The sequence below is a fragment of the Myotis brandtii genome, unplaced genomic scaffold, assembly GCF_000412655.1.
Source record: "Myotis brandtii unplaced genomic scaffold, ASM41265v1 scaffold251, whole genome shotgun sequence".
Taxonomy (NCBI): domain Eukaryota; kingdom Metazoa; phylum Chordata; class Mammalia; order Chiroptera; family Vespertilionidae; genus Myotis; species Myotis brandtii.
This window is the reverse complement of record NW_005359516.1, coordinates 3,258,545-3,274,740: the sequence shown is the minus strand read 5'-3', so window position 1 is coordinate 3,274,740 and position 16,196 is coordinate 3,258,545. Positions and strand designations below refer to the sequence as shown.

The following is a 16,196-nucleotide window of genomic DNA, read 5'->3' as shown; positions in this document are numbered from 1 at the left end:
AAGCAATTGAGGCTCAACTACAACAGGAAAGCACATACAACCCACACAGGGGCACACTTAGAGTGCCCAGCTCAGGTGACTGGGGAGGCTGAGCCACTGGGCTCTACAGGACACATAATACACAAGGCCACTCTAACAATTCCAGGTGACATAGCAGCTCTACCTAATACATAGAAACAAACACAGGAAAGCAGCCAAAATGCAGAACAAAGAAACATGACACAAATGAAAAAACAGATAAAGAACTAAATAAATGGAAGCAAGCAAATTACCGGATACAGAGTTCAAAGGATACTCAAGAAACTCAATGAAAACTTCAAGGAACTTGGTGAGAACCTCAAGGAACTTAGTGAGACCCTCAACAACATAAAAAAGGAAAAGTCAGAAATGAAGGCTACACTAATTGAAATGAAGAATAATTTACAGGGAATCAACAGTAGAGGATGACGAGAATCAAATCAGCAATTTGGAATGAAGGAGCAAAAAACACCCAATCAGAAAAGCAAAAAGAAAAAAGAATCTAAAAATATGAAGATAGTGTAAGGAGCCTCTGGGACAACTTCAAGCATACCAACATTCACATCAGGGGGATGCCAGAAGGAGAAGAAACGAAGCAAGAAATTGAAAATCTATTTGAAAAAATAATGACAGAAAACTTCCCTTACCTGGTGATAGAACAAGACATACAAGTCCAGGAAGCGCACGATGAACCCAAAGAGGCCCATACCCAAGACATAATTAAAATGTCAAAAGTTAAAGACAAAGAGAGAATCTTAAAAGCAGCAAGAGAAAAGCAGTTAGTTACTTACAAGGGAGCACCCATACGACTGTCAGGTGATTTCTCAACAAATTTTGTAGGCAAGAGGGGAGTGGCAAGAAATATTCAAAGTGACGAAAAGCAAGGACCTACAACCAAGATTATCCAGCAAAGCTATTATTTATAATTAAAGGTCAGATAAAGAGCTCCACAGACAAGAAAAAGCTAAAGGAGTTCATCACCACCAATGAGCATTAATGAAACGTTAAAGGGTCTTCTTTAAGAAGGAAAAAAAGGATAAAAAATATGAACGATAAAATGGCAATGAATACATATCTATCAACAACTGAATCTAAAAATCAAAATAAATGAACAAGGAATCTAATGAATAAAATAAATTGATGAATAAAATAGAATCAGAAACATGGAAACATGGAACAGACCAACAAATCTCAGAGGGAAGAGGGGGGTGTGGGTGGAAAGTGCTTAACTAAAGAACTTACATGCATACATGCATTACCCATGAACACAAACTATAGAGTGGTGAAGGCCTGGGGCAGGGTGGATCCGAGTGGAGGGGGACAATAAGGGGAAGAAAGGGGGGGAGGGGCGAGGACACATCTATAATATACTCAACAATAAAGTTTTAAAAAATAAAAATAAACAACCCAGCTGGTGTGGCTCAGTGGTGGAGTGCCAACCCATGAGCCAGGAGGTCACAGTTCGATTCCCAGTCAGGGCACATGCCTGGGTTGCAAGCTCGATCCCCAGTAGGGGGCGTGCAGGAGGCAGCCAAACGATGATTCTCTCGCATCATTGATGTCTCTATCTCTCTCTCCTTCTCCCTTCTTCTCTAAAATCAATAAAAATATATGTACATAAATCTATATGCCAATATGAATTAAATAAATTTTAAATAATTAAAATATAATAAAATATATAATATAAAAACAAATCCCATAATGAATATGATAATTCTTTATTTAACAATGATATTTTACTATGCAATACTATAGACATTAGATATACGTGGCTATTTAAATTTAAATTGATTAAAGTGAAATAATTTCAAATTTAGTTCCTCAGTCATACTAGCTCAAAAGCCATATATGAACAGTGGCTACTATATTGGACAGTACAGATATGGAAGGTTTCCATCACTACAGAAAGTTCAGTTGGACAGACCTGAGAAGCCATTATAAAAGTCATCATCATGATCATTACTAGGTAAGTACATAGCTATTTAGGGCATAGAACCTTCATTTAATCTGTTCTGATTCCTCTTACATATCCTAGAATCTTTTAAAAATGGCAAACAAGGTTTCTCTTAATGCAAAAGACATAACCCCCAAATTCCAATTTTAGTTGAGTTTCTGGATCATTCATAACAAAGCCAAAAATTGTTTCCTTTTCATATAAGGAACAAAAATGTTCCACTGTCAACAAAGAAAAGTCCAATAAACCACCATACCCTTGAAACTGTCTTAGGAATTACTTGATCACACCTAGATAGTATTTATTGCACATCTCAACAAACAACCTCACTGCTCTCATTAGAAGTATTGTCAAACGCTGGTGGTCTTTTTAGGTCAATTTACTTACCAAAAACTTTTTCAAGTCTTTGTAGTTGGTGATGATTCCATTGTGAATAACAATAAATTCTAAAAGAGATAAAGAAATTAATGACCAAAAATTATAGGTCTAGTAAACATTATAAATAGCCATTACTGTTAAAGAGATTTTTCAAAAAAGACAAAAAATGTGTCACATGCTATACTTCAAGGTGTAATCAAGTAGTATCTACTTTTTGTTACCAGATTATCCTTGGGTAGATCAGCAGCACAGTTTATGTGGCTTAGTGGAAGTAAAGAGTGCCAGGGAGGTGGGTACAGTGGGGAAATACAATAAGCTGGTGTCTAGAGTCATCAATTTCAGCTGTGGCTAAATTACTAACCCAATGTCACCATGTGAAAGGAGCAAATTCCTTGGGTATATGTGCTCATTTGCAAATTGAGAAGGTTGAACTAAATAACTATTATTCTCACTTCTTTGTTCATCCATTCTTATGCATAAAACATTCCTAAATTTAAAGAGAAACCTTTCAAACTAATACAATTATCTGATTGCACTAAATGAACTTAAGAACTAAAGTTAAATAAATTAATAAGAAAAACCAGACATTATTCAATTCTATAATTAAATCTATTTATCTGAGGTCCAGACAATTCCTAAGTGATAAATAAATGTTAAAACAGAATTCCAACATCAAATACACATGATAGTGGGATAATTTTCAACTTTATGAAATAACTTTGAAGAATGTAAAAATGGATAATCAAGAGTTGACAATATTATTATTTATAGCTACTGACAATGTAAAGATCACTAATATGAATTTATTATTTAAAATTCATGTAAGTGAGGAGAGAAATTACCACTAAATTCAATTTTATATAAAAATGCTTTTAAAATACTTAACAATCTGATATTTGACCTGACATTAAATGTCAGGACTAAATGCATTACAACCCAGATAATAAATTAAGCGTTTTCACTAGATTTTTTAAGAAAGAAAAAAATGATACCACAAAATACTACCACTACAAAAAAAAACTAAATATTTTTAATGCTAGAACACAGAGAATCATAAATAGCTAATAGTTGACATAAAGACTTAATTAAAGCCAAATTCTCAAAACATAATCTAGGTATGTTTTTAGGAATTTTTTATAAAGGCCTTGTCAGAATTAAATGTTTGAGAGGTTAGGTTGTTAGCATTCTAATCTGGTTCAATGATAATTATGTGAAGCATAGAAACCTAAAACGGCAGCTTCTTAATTAAATTATACAATCTTATCTCAAAAGGGATGTATATACACACACATACATATATACACACACATACTTTTGTATGTATTTACTTATTTAACTAGAGGCCCGATGCACAAAATTTGTGCAAGAGTAGGCCTTCCTTCCCCCAGCTGCCGGCACTGGCTTCCCTCTGGCACCCAGGAGCCGGGCTTCCCTAGAAGCCCCGGCTTCATCCAGAAGGTCGTCCAGAAGGATGTCCGGTCTAATTAGCATATTATGCTTTTATTATTATAGATTTTTAATTTTAGAGAGAGGAAAGAAGAGGGAGAGAGGGAAGGAGGGAAGGTAGGGAGGGAGGGAGGGAGGGGGAGAGAGAGAGAGAGAGAAAGAAATATCAGTTTTGTTGTTCCACTTATTTATGCATTCATTGGTTGATTCTTATATGTGCCCTGATTGGGAATCAAACCCACAACCTTGCTGTATCGGGAGGACACTCTAACTGAGCTACCTGGCCAGGACTTTCTTTTCTTTAAAAAAACAAAAGAATAGACTCTTTTAAATGGTTATTTCCAGGAAAAGATGGAATAAGAAAAATAAGACAGAAACTAGACTTATTTTAACATGCCTATTTTTTTTATTTTATTTTATTTTTTTGTTAATCCTCACCTGAGGATATTTTGCCATTGATTTTTAGAGAGAGTGGAAAGGAGGGGAAGAGACAGAGAGAAATATCAATGTAGGAGAGACACATCGATTGGTTGCCTTCTACATGCAGCTGCACTGGTAAGTGCCCTTGACCAGAATCGAACCTGGGACCCTTCAGTCCACAGGCCATCACTATCCACTGAGCCAAACTAGCCAGAGTTTAACATGCCTTTTTTATAGGTGTGACCTCAGAACAATGCAAATATTTTCATTTGAAATAAAATTGATTTTTTTAAAAAATCAATCCCTAAAATGCAAAATAAAATAAAATATATTAATAGAATGCTGTATCCAGCTGGTAGCACAACTACAGATAGAAGGATTATTCCAAGTGATTCTAAAACACAGAAATTTGATTATATATCCCTAAAGAGATATACCCTAAGGACAAAAAATTAACAAGAAAAACTAACAAACAGTAAATATATTCTTAAGGAAGTGTTGGTATTATGATTATTTTATGTATATCATGTAACAGATAAATAAGTATGTTACTGATGTTAAGAACTACATGAATAAAAGAAAATACATAGATCAATCAGGTAAAGTCAAAACCTTACAACCCTGAATCTGAGTTAGAATTGTTAGTGTAAAATTATGTTGTTTTATCTTTAAATTTATACGTGTGCAAGTGCACACACAGAGGTATGTGTATCTCCTAGCTCTGCCCACTGAAAAGACCTATGTGTGATGAACACGTCTAAGACCTGGCTTATAGTCTTTAAGTATCATTTCCACTAAAAAGAACTGGGGCTTCCTTAGAGAAATGGCTGATTCCAAGCATGGGGCAGGAGTAGAGGAACGTGGAACATCTTGGCCTACCAGAAAATAACAAAGACTATTGAGTCTACAGGGGTCATGTCAAAAGGACTTAGAAGCCAACCTGAGTAAGTTCCCAATGGCCAAAGATTTTTGTGCATCAATATAGACAATTACTTCAGTGTTTTGAATCATATGAAATATTTTAAATCCATGATTTTATAATTTTAAAAAGAACTCATTATTCATTTTAGAACATATGAACCACTTCATTTTTTAAAAATGGTAAATGAAGGGGGCGGGGGGAGATAAAATATTAATCCTGCCTTTCCTATATGCTCTGTAACTAAGGGTAACCAAGCAGTTGATATGGAGAAGATTCTCTTTATAGGGAAGTATTTGAGATAATAAATGAAAGAAGGAATGATAGTACTAGACTATCACCAATTTAAAACCCCTAAAGAAATAATTAATCTTGGCAATGATCATCAATGACTGCTAACAACAGAAAGAAAAACATCCAACATTATGACAAGAAAAGAAATTCTGAGATGTCCTAAAATAAATTACAGCAGGCCAGAGGGTGGGAAGAAGAGGCAGGGAGAGTTAATCAGTTAACAGAGACAGGAACAGAAACAAACAAAAGACTGCTAGCATTCCTTAATGTATGTTGAAACTTTGAATCAACTTCTAGGCCCCTATTTCAGTTCTTATCTAGAGAGAATAGCCAACCACCAGACGGCACCCACCGCATCCTGTTTACGCATAAACTTTCTGGGCTGTTGCCCACAATCAATCCAAAAGCAACAAACACTTCTTCCTTACCATACACCTCTCCCAGAACTAGCCCTGCTTCACCTATTCCCACACCCCTTATCTATAGCCAGTGTAAATTCTTTCAAAACAACTTACAGCTTTCTTCTCCAAAATCATCGTATAAAAGAACTCCATCAATCCCAGGATGGCGGGCATATTTGTCTTCCCAACTAGCCCTACTGATGGTGGTCTAAACTGTCCCAGAAACTGGTCCTTTTTCTGCCTAGCTTATGGCTCAATAAATCCTTTCTTTCAGAAAAACGTTCAACCTCAAAAGTTATCATTTAACAATTATATACCTGCAGTTGTAAACAAACACTGTACCAATCCTATATAATAAAAGGCTAATATGCAAATAGACTGAAAGGCAGAATGACTGGTCACTATGACACGCATTGACCACCAGGGGGCAGACACTCAACGCAGGAGCTCCCCCCTGGTGGTGAGTGTGCTAACACCAGGGAGCGCCACTCAACCAGAAGCCAGGCTCACGGCTGGTGAGCGCAGTGGCAGGAGCCTCTCCCGCCTCCGTGGCAGTGCTAAGGATGTCCGACTGACGGCTTAGGTCCAGCAGGAAGTGGGCCTCAGCCATCAGTCAAACATCCCCTGAGGGCTCCCGGAATGCGAGAGCTCGCAGGCTGGGCTAAGGGGACCCGCTCCCCCCCCACCCCCAGTGCACGAATGTCGTGCACCAGGCCTCTAGTTTATAATAAAAAAATGGACCCCTGGTGGTGAGTGTGCTAACACCAGGGAGCGCCACTCAACCAGAAGCCAGGCTCACGGCTGGTGAGCGCAGTGGCAGGAGCCTCTCCCGCCTCCGTGGCAGTGCTAAGGATGTCCGACTGACGGCTTAGGTCCGGCAGGGAGTGGGCCTCAACCATCAGTCGAACATCCCCTGAGGGCTCCCGGAATGCGAGAGTTCGCAGGCTGGGCTAAGGGGACCCGCTCCCCCGTCCCCCCCAGTGCACAAATGTCGTGCACCAGGCCTCTAGTTTATAATAAAAAAATGGACAGAGAAACATATTAAATGACCCACAGGATGAATGCAATTAACATGATCTAAACTATAGAAAATTCTATAGGACAAACAGAGTAAACTGTAAGGAAAAAGGAGAGAAAGGGAGAAGTCTCTTAAGAGACATATCAATCTACTAAATCCTTACCTTTTAGAAATACACTCTTAAATATTTACAAAATAAATGTTATGATATCTAGCTATCTGTGATATATCTATCTATACAATATCTACTAGCTTTCAAGATAATCTAGGTAGGGGCTATGGATAAACATAACTGATCAGATATTGATAAATGTGGAGGCTGGGTAATGGATGCCTCAGGTTCTATATATTCTCTATATATGAATATGTTTGAAATTTTCCAAATTAAAATTATGAAAACATAAGAGCTTCCATTCTTTTCCCATTATCGAGCCTCTACAATCATTCCAAAGCATTTTTATGTCCATACCATTATTTTTATCAGAGCGCTGGGGATGGCTATTGACAGGATTGGGTTCGCCGTGTGTTGCCCAACGGGTATGAGCTATTCCAAGGTGTACATCAAATTCTATATCCAAATCCATATCCTGTTGTTCTGAAGATAAAATGAAAAATTCCAATATTAAATCATGCTGTAGAGATAACACTATATTTCAATGTAATTATTACAGCACTGTTTACCTGGAATATACAATTATTAAAACTGAAGATCAGGCATACTCAAAATAGTAATTAAAAGATTTAGAGGAGTTAATGCAGGATGCAGCTGAAATATTTAAAACAAATGGTTCCAATAACAACCCAAGAAAATGTATTCAGAGAGATAAAGTACCCTGGCCAGTGTGGCCCAGTTGGTTGGAGCATTGTCCCATGCACCAAAAAGGTAGTGAGTTCAATTCCTGGTCAGGGCACATATCCAGGTTATGGGATCAATCCTGGCAGGGCACATGCAAGAAGCAACCTATCAAAATTTCTCTCTCTCTCTCCCTCTTCCTCCATCACTCTCTCCCTCCTTCCCTTCCTCTCTCTAAAATCAATTATTTTAAAAAAAGATAAAGCAAATGTGACGATGTTAACAATTGGTAAAGATAGATGAAATATATGGGTGGTTAATGTATTTTTTCAACTTTTCTGAAGGCTTAAAATTTTTCACACTCAGGAGTTAAGGACAAAGAGAGTTAATGTGATTTTTTAATCTATATTTAATCTTCACTTTGGAAATAATCAGTACTGTTTTAATTAGACATGTAAAAATAAATTCATTTTCTCAGTGCCACACAGCCTTATGACTATAATTTCCTTGGTCCCCAAACATATCTCACAATATAAACTGCAATTATGGAGAACTTCCAAAATCAAAGAATAGGTTCTTGTGAACAGAGCAACACTGTGAAAATATAGGGTTACAGACTGATGCTCCTTGATCTTGTAAAGCAGCTATTCTGATTCCTTTTCCCTATGAGCTCTCTCTTCTTGCTTCTTCCGGGGGTAGAGGGGGAGAGAGAAAAAAAAGGATAGTTCTAGTTACTTAATAGTAATGCCCTTCTTCTAATTTCCTAAATATACAATTCATTTAGCTAAGATAAAGCTTATCAGATAACAAAGTTTATCAGAATTAGGTCTAAATTAGGAATAAACTGCTCAGAACTCTGAACGTCCATGCACTTTAGCTTAGTCTTTAGCATAGTTTTTGTGGTTTTTATACTGGCTAATGAGAGGTCATTCTAAAATACAAATCTGATCAAGAAATAAGGTTTAAAATCCTTGAATAGACTTCCATTGCTTTAAAAAGCGGTATGCACATATGAATCATCCTAAACCTAGTCACAGAGATTTGCAAAAAGATCCTCAAATTCTAACATATAACCAGAGAGCCATTTTCTCAAAATAAAGCCCAATACCTTTTCATAGCATATAAGGTACTACATATCTGTCCCCTATCTACCTTTCTATCCTTATCTCCCACCCCTCATCACTGTGACCCACGCCACCACCATCTCTCACCTGAACTACTTCGACAGAATTCTCACTAGTTTCCTTGTATCCAGTCTTCCATCTGTACAATCTAGTTCTGCACACCAACAAAAGTGATCCTTTCAAAACGAAGTCAGATCGTGTCACTCTCCTACACAAAATTTTCTAATGGCTTTGCATGACACACACAGTAAAATCCATCATTCTTAAGATCCTACATGACCTAGCCCTCAGCCACCTCTCTAGCTTCATTTCCCGCCACTCTTCTCCTCACTTACTGTGCCCTAGCCTCACTGACTTTCATCTTTACGATAGCCAAGCCCTCACAGGGTCTTTGCACTTGGTGTTCCCTCTGCCCAGAATTCCCTCTTTCAGACAATCACATGGCATCTGCTCAAATGTCACCTCTACTATACTTTTTCTTCATAGCACTAATCACTACTTAACATTATATGTTTATCTGCCTGTTTCATTAAACAGTAAACTCCATCATGGCAGAGGGTTTTGCCTATCTTGTTCTGTTTTGTCCTCAGGACCTAGAATGATGGCTGGTATATAATAGGTACTCAATAAATATTCATTTTATTATTGAATTCTCAGAATACTCTGGGAGGAGGGGCACTGTTTTCTCCATTTTACAGATAAAAAAAACTGAGGCTCAAAGAAATCACAAAATCTGCCTACCAAAGTTCATAGTGAATAGTAAGTAGAGATAGGATTTCAACCCAAATCTGGTTTACCCCAGAGCCTAAATTTAAAACCACAATGGTGCCCAGCCGATGTGGCTCAGTGGTTGAGGGTCAACCCATGAACCAAGAGTTCACCAGTTCAATTCTCGCTGGAGGCACATGCCCAGGTTGCGGGCTCAATTCCCAGTAAGGGGCATGCAGGAGGCAGCCAATCGATGTTTCTATCTCTCTATCCCTCTCACTTCCTCACTCTCTAAAAATCAATAAAAACATATTTTAAAAAAACACACAATGGTAAACTCTGCTGCACTATTTATTACATTTATGACATTGTCAATCTGGCTTCCATCAGAATTTGAGTTCTACAAAAGCAGCAGCTTGTCTTACTATCTTTGAACTGTAAGCACTAAAAGCTAAATAAATAGGGCAGATACTCAAATCTTTATTGGATGGCTCCAACAATAAACAGATACAATCATCAATGCATTCTTTCCTGGCTTACCTGTGTTCTGAATAATTAAGGTGGCCTAATAAATGACCTCCAGATAAAGGATACTGTTTATCACTAGTTAACAAGCTAATGCAAGTAATAAAAGCATCTGATTAGTTTAAAAAAGGCTAACTATAATTAAAGCATCTCCCCCAACATGCTGGCAAGCAACATTGGAGAAAGAGTCTTTAACAGGAATCTGTAAATTAAATCCATATCAAGTTCATGCTAATTACCAACTCTATTTACTTCACTGTTGCCATTTAAGAAACATGTACCCATGTTCCTTATTCATTAAGCTGATAGGTCATTCAATTCCCCAGCCATTCATGACATCTTTTCTATTCTCCTTAAGCCTCAATTCTACCTATATTCCTTCAATTTCCACTTTATTAAGCTTTTCCCTCTTACCTCATAACTGTCTAACTTAGCTTTTCTTTTACGTTTGACTCCTATAAAGATTAACTCTCTCCCTGTGCCTTCACCTATCTGAGCTGTAACCCCTCAATAATTTCCTTACTTGTACCTTGTGTCTTCTCACCAACTTCATGCCCAAGGCTTTTTGCCCTCTTCATACCTTTTCTTAGATGTCACCCTTCTCTTTTTTAATAATTAAAACATTTAAATTTGCTGGCAATGATAAAGACTCAAATACCTACATCCAGAGATAACAAACGTCAACATAAATGGTCCTACTCCTTACATATCCTATACTGCTGGTTGTTTTTTTCACTCAACATTAGGTTCCAAGTAATTCTCCAGGTCCCCACATGCAGAACCAGACCCAGTGCCCTCCTTTCAAAAGCTACATATGGTCACTCACTGTCATTACAATTTATTATACCATTCCCTTACTGGTATTAATTATCCAAAATTAATAAATCACTTTGAAGAGCAATCTGGCCATGTCTATAAGAGAGATGCCTATACCCTGTGCCCAAGCACCTCTACTGTTGGTTATATACTTGAAAAAAATACTGTGGACAAAGAGCATGACAAGATTCATTGCAGCAAAATGTAGAAACAACCTCTATGTCTACCAATATCACCCCAATAAATTTAATTTAAAAAAATTTTAAAAAGACGCTCTCCCACCCGGCTGGCGTGGCTCAGTGGTTGAGCATCAACCTATGAACCAGGAGGTCATGGTTCGATTCCCGGTAAGGGCACATGCCTGGGTTGCAGGCTCAATCCCCAGTGTGGGGAGTGCAGGAGGCAGCTGATTGATGATTCTCTCTTATCATTGATGTTTCTACCTCTCTCTCCCTCTCCTTTCCTCTCTGAAATAAATACACTTTTTAAATACATTTTTTAAAAAAATTTTAAAAAGGACTATCTCCCATTCCATCAACAAACTTGCCTTCTTTATGTTTATCCTATGAAAGGCCCTTCCTCACAAACTGTGGTTACTTCATTTTAGAATACTGATCTTACTCTAAATGCAGTGGACCTAACTAATTTCCTTCCCTAATTAATATGATCATTTTTGAAGCTCAGGTATATTTTAAAACTAGTACAGACAGTAACAAAACTACTTTTCTCCCCTCCCTTCAATATTAATAATCACTAAATGGGTCCTAAAATATGGGAAGAATGGTAATTTGATAAGGGAGAAGGAAGAAAAGGGGGAGGGGGACAAAAACTAAACTAAGTACATTACTGTGAACTTCTTCATCCAGTGCTTTTACTTTCCCTTTCTTCTTAATGAGCTGGATTTTGCAGGCATTTGCTTCCCAGTCTTTGTCATTGCCTCCATCAACTCCCACACCTAAATCATCAAAAGACAGAATAGCAAGATTTAAAAACTGGCTATTATTTAGATTATCAGTGTGAGGCAAAATTTTTAATTAAAATATTTTTTAATCTAATTAATTCATTAACTTATTACCAATTCAACATATACTAAACATCCATTACATGTCAAGAACCAGAACAGCTGCTACAGACAAAAATGAAAATAACCCAGTTCCTTTCCACAAATTTCTAATAGTGTATTGAGAAGACAAAGACAAAAATAATTACATTCAGTCTGGTTTCAGATTATAAAAAAGTATTATACTAGCTTGTGAATGGAGTAGAGTAGAGAAAAACAGAAGATGGGCACCCACCTCAGAAGCGCGATAAAGAGAGAATGTCAGGATACACTCTCTTCAGATTCTACTTAAGATCCTAAGGAGTCTGACAAAGTTATTCTGAAGGTATTGGGAAAGCAAAGTAATTTGAGGTAGAGAAATCACATGGCAAAAAAAGTTTTAAAAATCTCTTTGGAAACAGTGTAAGAAGTTAGACTAGAGAAACAGAAAGAAGAAACCAGTTCTCAGAAGTTATAGCTATAGCAAATCTAAAGAAAGAGGGCCTGAACTAAACAATGGTAATGAAGATAGATATGGGTGATATTGAGTAGAAATGACTAGATATAACATGAGAAAGCAGGAGAAGTCTGGGGAACCTCCTAGGCTCAAACAAAGGACTTGGTGATAAAAGGCACACAGAAAGTATTGATTGGAGAGTGGGGTGAAAACTGGATACTCAGTTCAATTATAAACATACAAAAGTTCTAATATCTTGGTTTATTGAGGAAGAAATATCTAGGAGGCTGTGCAACTTAGGGAAAACATCTGGATTTTAAGTCACCAACATATGGGAAGCTGATGAAGTCAGAGCTCACCCATGAAGAAAAGTGGGCCTAGGACAATATCTTGAAGAACATTAATATTTAAGAAAAAGAGGCTCCAAAGCAGACAGAAAAGAAATAATCAGTATGTAAGGAAGATAATGAGATGTGTTGTCAGAGAAGCTAAGGAAGGAGAGAATTTTAAGAACAAAGTAGTTGAGGAACTGACTTGCCATTAATTGAGGAAAGTCATCCTATATAATCCTATATAATACAAGGCTAATATGCAAATTGTCCCCTCAGGAGTTCGACTGCTCGCTATGATGTGCGCTGACCATCAGGGGGCAGTGCAGAATGAAGGAAGGCCCTGGCCTGCGGCCAGCAGCCAGCAGCTGGGGGAAGGCCCTGATCAGCCCTGATTGCCGGCCAGGCCTAGGGACCCTACCTGTGCACGCATTTCATGCACCAGGACTCTAGTGAAAGATAAATGCCCATCACAGCTGGCAATGTTAAATGTACAGAAAAAGAGTTAACAGAGTAGGCCTGACACTGGTATCCTTAGAAATGCCTGCTTGCAAAGTTGGGCCTTGGATTTCACAAGGGTTCCCACCACTCTGATGAAAAATAGCTCATTGCACCTAAACAGTCAGTACACCATGTGGCTTATGCTGAACAACTGCTTCTCTTCTAGGAGTCTGTAATTTTGGTACATATTAGACAGAGGGTGTCTACGTGACCAGCCCCCGATAAAAAAGTTGGGCACTCAGGTGCCAATGAGCTTCCCTGGTAGATAACATTTCACACAAACTATCACGAAATTTTCTGGGGGAATTAAGAGCACCTAGTAGGACTCCACTGGGAGAGAACCCTTAGAAACTTGTGCCAGATTTCCTCCAGACTTCACCCATGTGCCTTTACTCTTTACTGATTTTGCTTTCTATTCCTTTGTTGTAATAAATCATAGCCATGAGTACAACTATATGCTGAATCCTTCCAGGAAATCATCAAATCTGAGGGTAATCTTGGAGACCCCCAATACAGTTAAGGGAAGAAGCTAAAGTAGAACATAAAGTTGACAAAAAGTTATTTTTATTTGCTTTGTCATTTATTTAAGGTAGAAAACTCTTAAGAAGTTTACATACCAAAAGTCTGGAATACCTGGAGAAAATCAAATTAAATTTATAGAAAAGAAAAAAGATAATTTATGGAATAAGTCCTTCAAAATCTTTGTTCTACCGTGAAACTGCCCCAGATGATTTATGTTTTTACAGTAATATTCTTAACAAAAGATACCTATAAGAAGCAATACTCAACATAAATGATAATAGTATTGAAATTACATGAACAAACCTTTAAGTATGAGAAAAGACAAAAATTGTTCAGATTTTAGATTTGCCCAAAATAAAGCAAACATTACTACAGGATCTAGTCACCTAAAACAAAATTTTTCCATTTAGATTCAGTAATCATGCAAAACTCATATTTATTTTTAAAGGAATTACCAGCAGAATCGTATCCTCTGTATTCCAGTCTCTGAAGGCCTTTGATTAGGGTCTCCAAGATTTCTCGTCTTGTGCGAGGGACATGGTAGTTTAAGTAAGCAAATATACCTGCAAATAAACAAATACTTAATAAAAAATTCTAAAGATTAAAAATTAACATACTTATTACATAATCTTCATTTGCATAATTATGCCTAAGATGTGCAAAAATGTGAAGCTAGAGTCCATCTTTACTAATCCTCACTTCAAATTGTCTAAAGGCAATGAAACTTTTTCAAAGGGGGTTTTCCATTTGTAAAAGACTAAAGCAAATATGTCAAAATAAATGCTCATTTTTGCCCAGCCAGTGTGACTTAGTGGTTGAGCATCGACCTATGGACCAAGAGGTCACAGTTCAATTCCTGATCAGGTCACATGCCCAGGTTGCAGGCTCCAGCCCCAAGTAGGGAGCATGCAGGAAGAAGCCGATCAATGATTCTCTCTCATCATTGATGTTTCTTTCTCTCTCTCGCTCTCCCTTCCTCCCTGAAGTCATTAAAAATATTTTTTAGCTGAAACCGGTTTGGCTCAGTGGATGGAGCGTCGGCCTGCGGAATGAGGGGTCCCAGGTTCGATTCCGATCAGGGGCATGTACCTGGGTTGCGGGCACATCCCCAGTGGGAGATGTGCAGGAGGCAGCTGATCGATGTTTCTCTCTCATCGATGTTTCTAACTCTCTATCTCTCTCCCTTCCTCTCTGTAAAAAATCAATAAAATATATTAAAAAAATAAAAATTAAAAAAATAAAAGAATCAGATTGATACACACATATACCTCTCCCGAGTTAAACCAAATAACTGCAGTCATGCTAACTATATATTTTTTAAATAAATGTGTGTGTTTTTTTCCCAAAGCAGCTCATAAGGGTGGTAACATCTTCCATTACTGCTATTTTGTTGAGTAAAATTTAATTTTAAAAAACTAACCCATCAACAAATTTGCTAAATACTGAGCATTATGTTTAAAGAAAAGCATTTCCTGGAGTATTTTAAGCTACATATGGATCTTACAAAACTATACAGATGAAATAATTTTTCTTACTTTCAATAATCATGCTATCAATAACATTTAGGAATAAGTAATTTATAACTATCAATTATGTGAAAAATATTACCTAAATATTCTAATAATATGAGGAAATATTAAAATCTACACTAATAAAAGAGAAACATGGTAATTAGCGTACGACCGCTACCCTTCCCATTTCTCTCTCCCTCCCTCTCTTCCACTCTCTCTGAAGAGCAGTAGAAAAGATATCCTCAGATGAGGATTAACAAAAAAAAAAAAAATATATATATATATATTTTTTTTTAAATAAATGTGTGTGTTTTTTCCCAAAGCAGCTCATAAGGGTGGTAACATCTTCCATTACTGCTATTTTGTTAAGTAAAATTTAATTTTAAAAAACTAACCCATCAACAAATTTGCTAAATACTGAGCATTATGTTTAAAGAAAAGCATTTCCTGGAGTATTTTAAGCTACATATGGATCTTACAAAACTATACAGATGAAATAATTTTTCTTACTTTCAATAATCATGCTATCAATAACATTTAGGAATAAGTAATTTATAACTATCAATTATGTGAAAAATATTACCTAAATATTCTAATAATATGAGGAAATATTAAAATATATATATAATCATGTTAAAAGAAAATAGCTTGAATCACTTATTCACCAGTTACTGGCTAACAACAAATAACTGCAATGTTAACAACTCTTAAGAATTCATAGAGGGGAAAAAAAGCAATAATTTGGAAAAGCAAAACTAGAAATAAAAGAACTAGTACATATGAACTGAGCAAGGCAAACAAAGAAGTAGTAAACAACACGGGCAAAAAATATCCACATTTTAGGAATAGCAGTATGGAAATTATCTGAGGCCTCCCATGATTGTGCTTTGGTCAAGGTGGAGAGAGCATTGAAGACCAAAATATGAGGAAATTATAAGCTCAAGTTGCTTACTTATGAAAGAATTTCCTTTTTCTTATATTACACTATAGTGTCACTGAATCATAAGGAAATAAAATTAACTC

The 16,196-nt window shown here is 36.8% G+C and overlaps 1 protein-coding gene across 1 annotated transcript in view; it reads right to left on the bottom strand.

The window, feature by feature from the left end:
• Positions 1-14,963, bottom strand: part of GFPT1 (glutamine--fructose-6-phosphate transaminase 1) — a 46,651-nt gene extending 31,688 nt beyond the window's left edge. The window contains exons 1-5 of the mRNA XM_005867838.2: positions 14,931-14,963; positions 14,118-14,256; positions 11,662-11,769; positions 7,318-7,443; positions 2,360-2,418 (exon numbers count right to left, since the gene is read on the bottom strand). Coding sequence (XP_005867900.1) covers positions 2,360-2,418; positions 7,318-7,443; positions 11,662-11,769; positions 14,118-14,256; positions 14,931-14,963 — 465 coding nt within the window. The remainder of the gene's footprint in view (positions 1-2,359; positions 2,419-7,317; positions 7,444-11,661; positions 11,770-14,117; positions 14,257-14,930) is intronic.
• Positions 14,964-16,196: the final 1,233 nt, after the last annotated feature.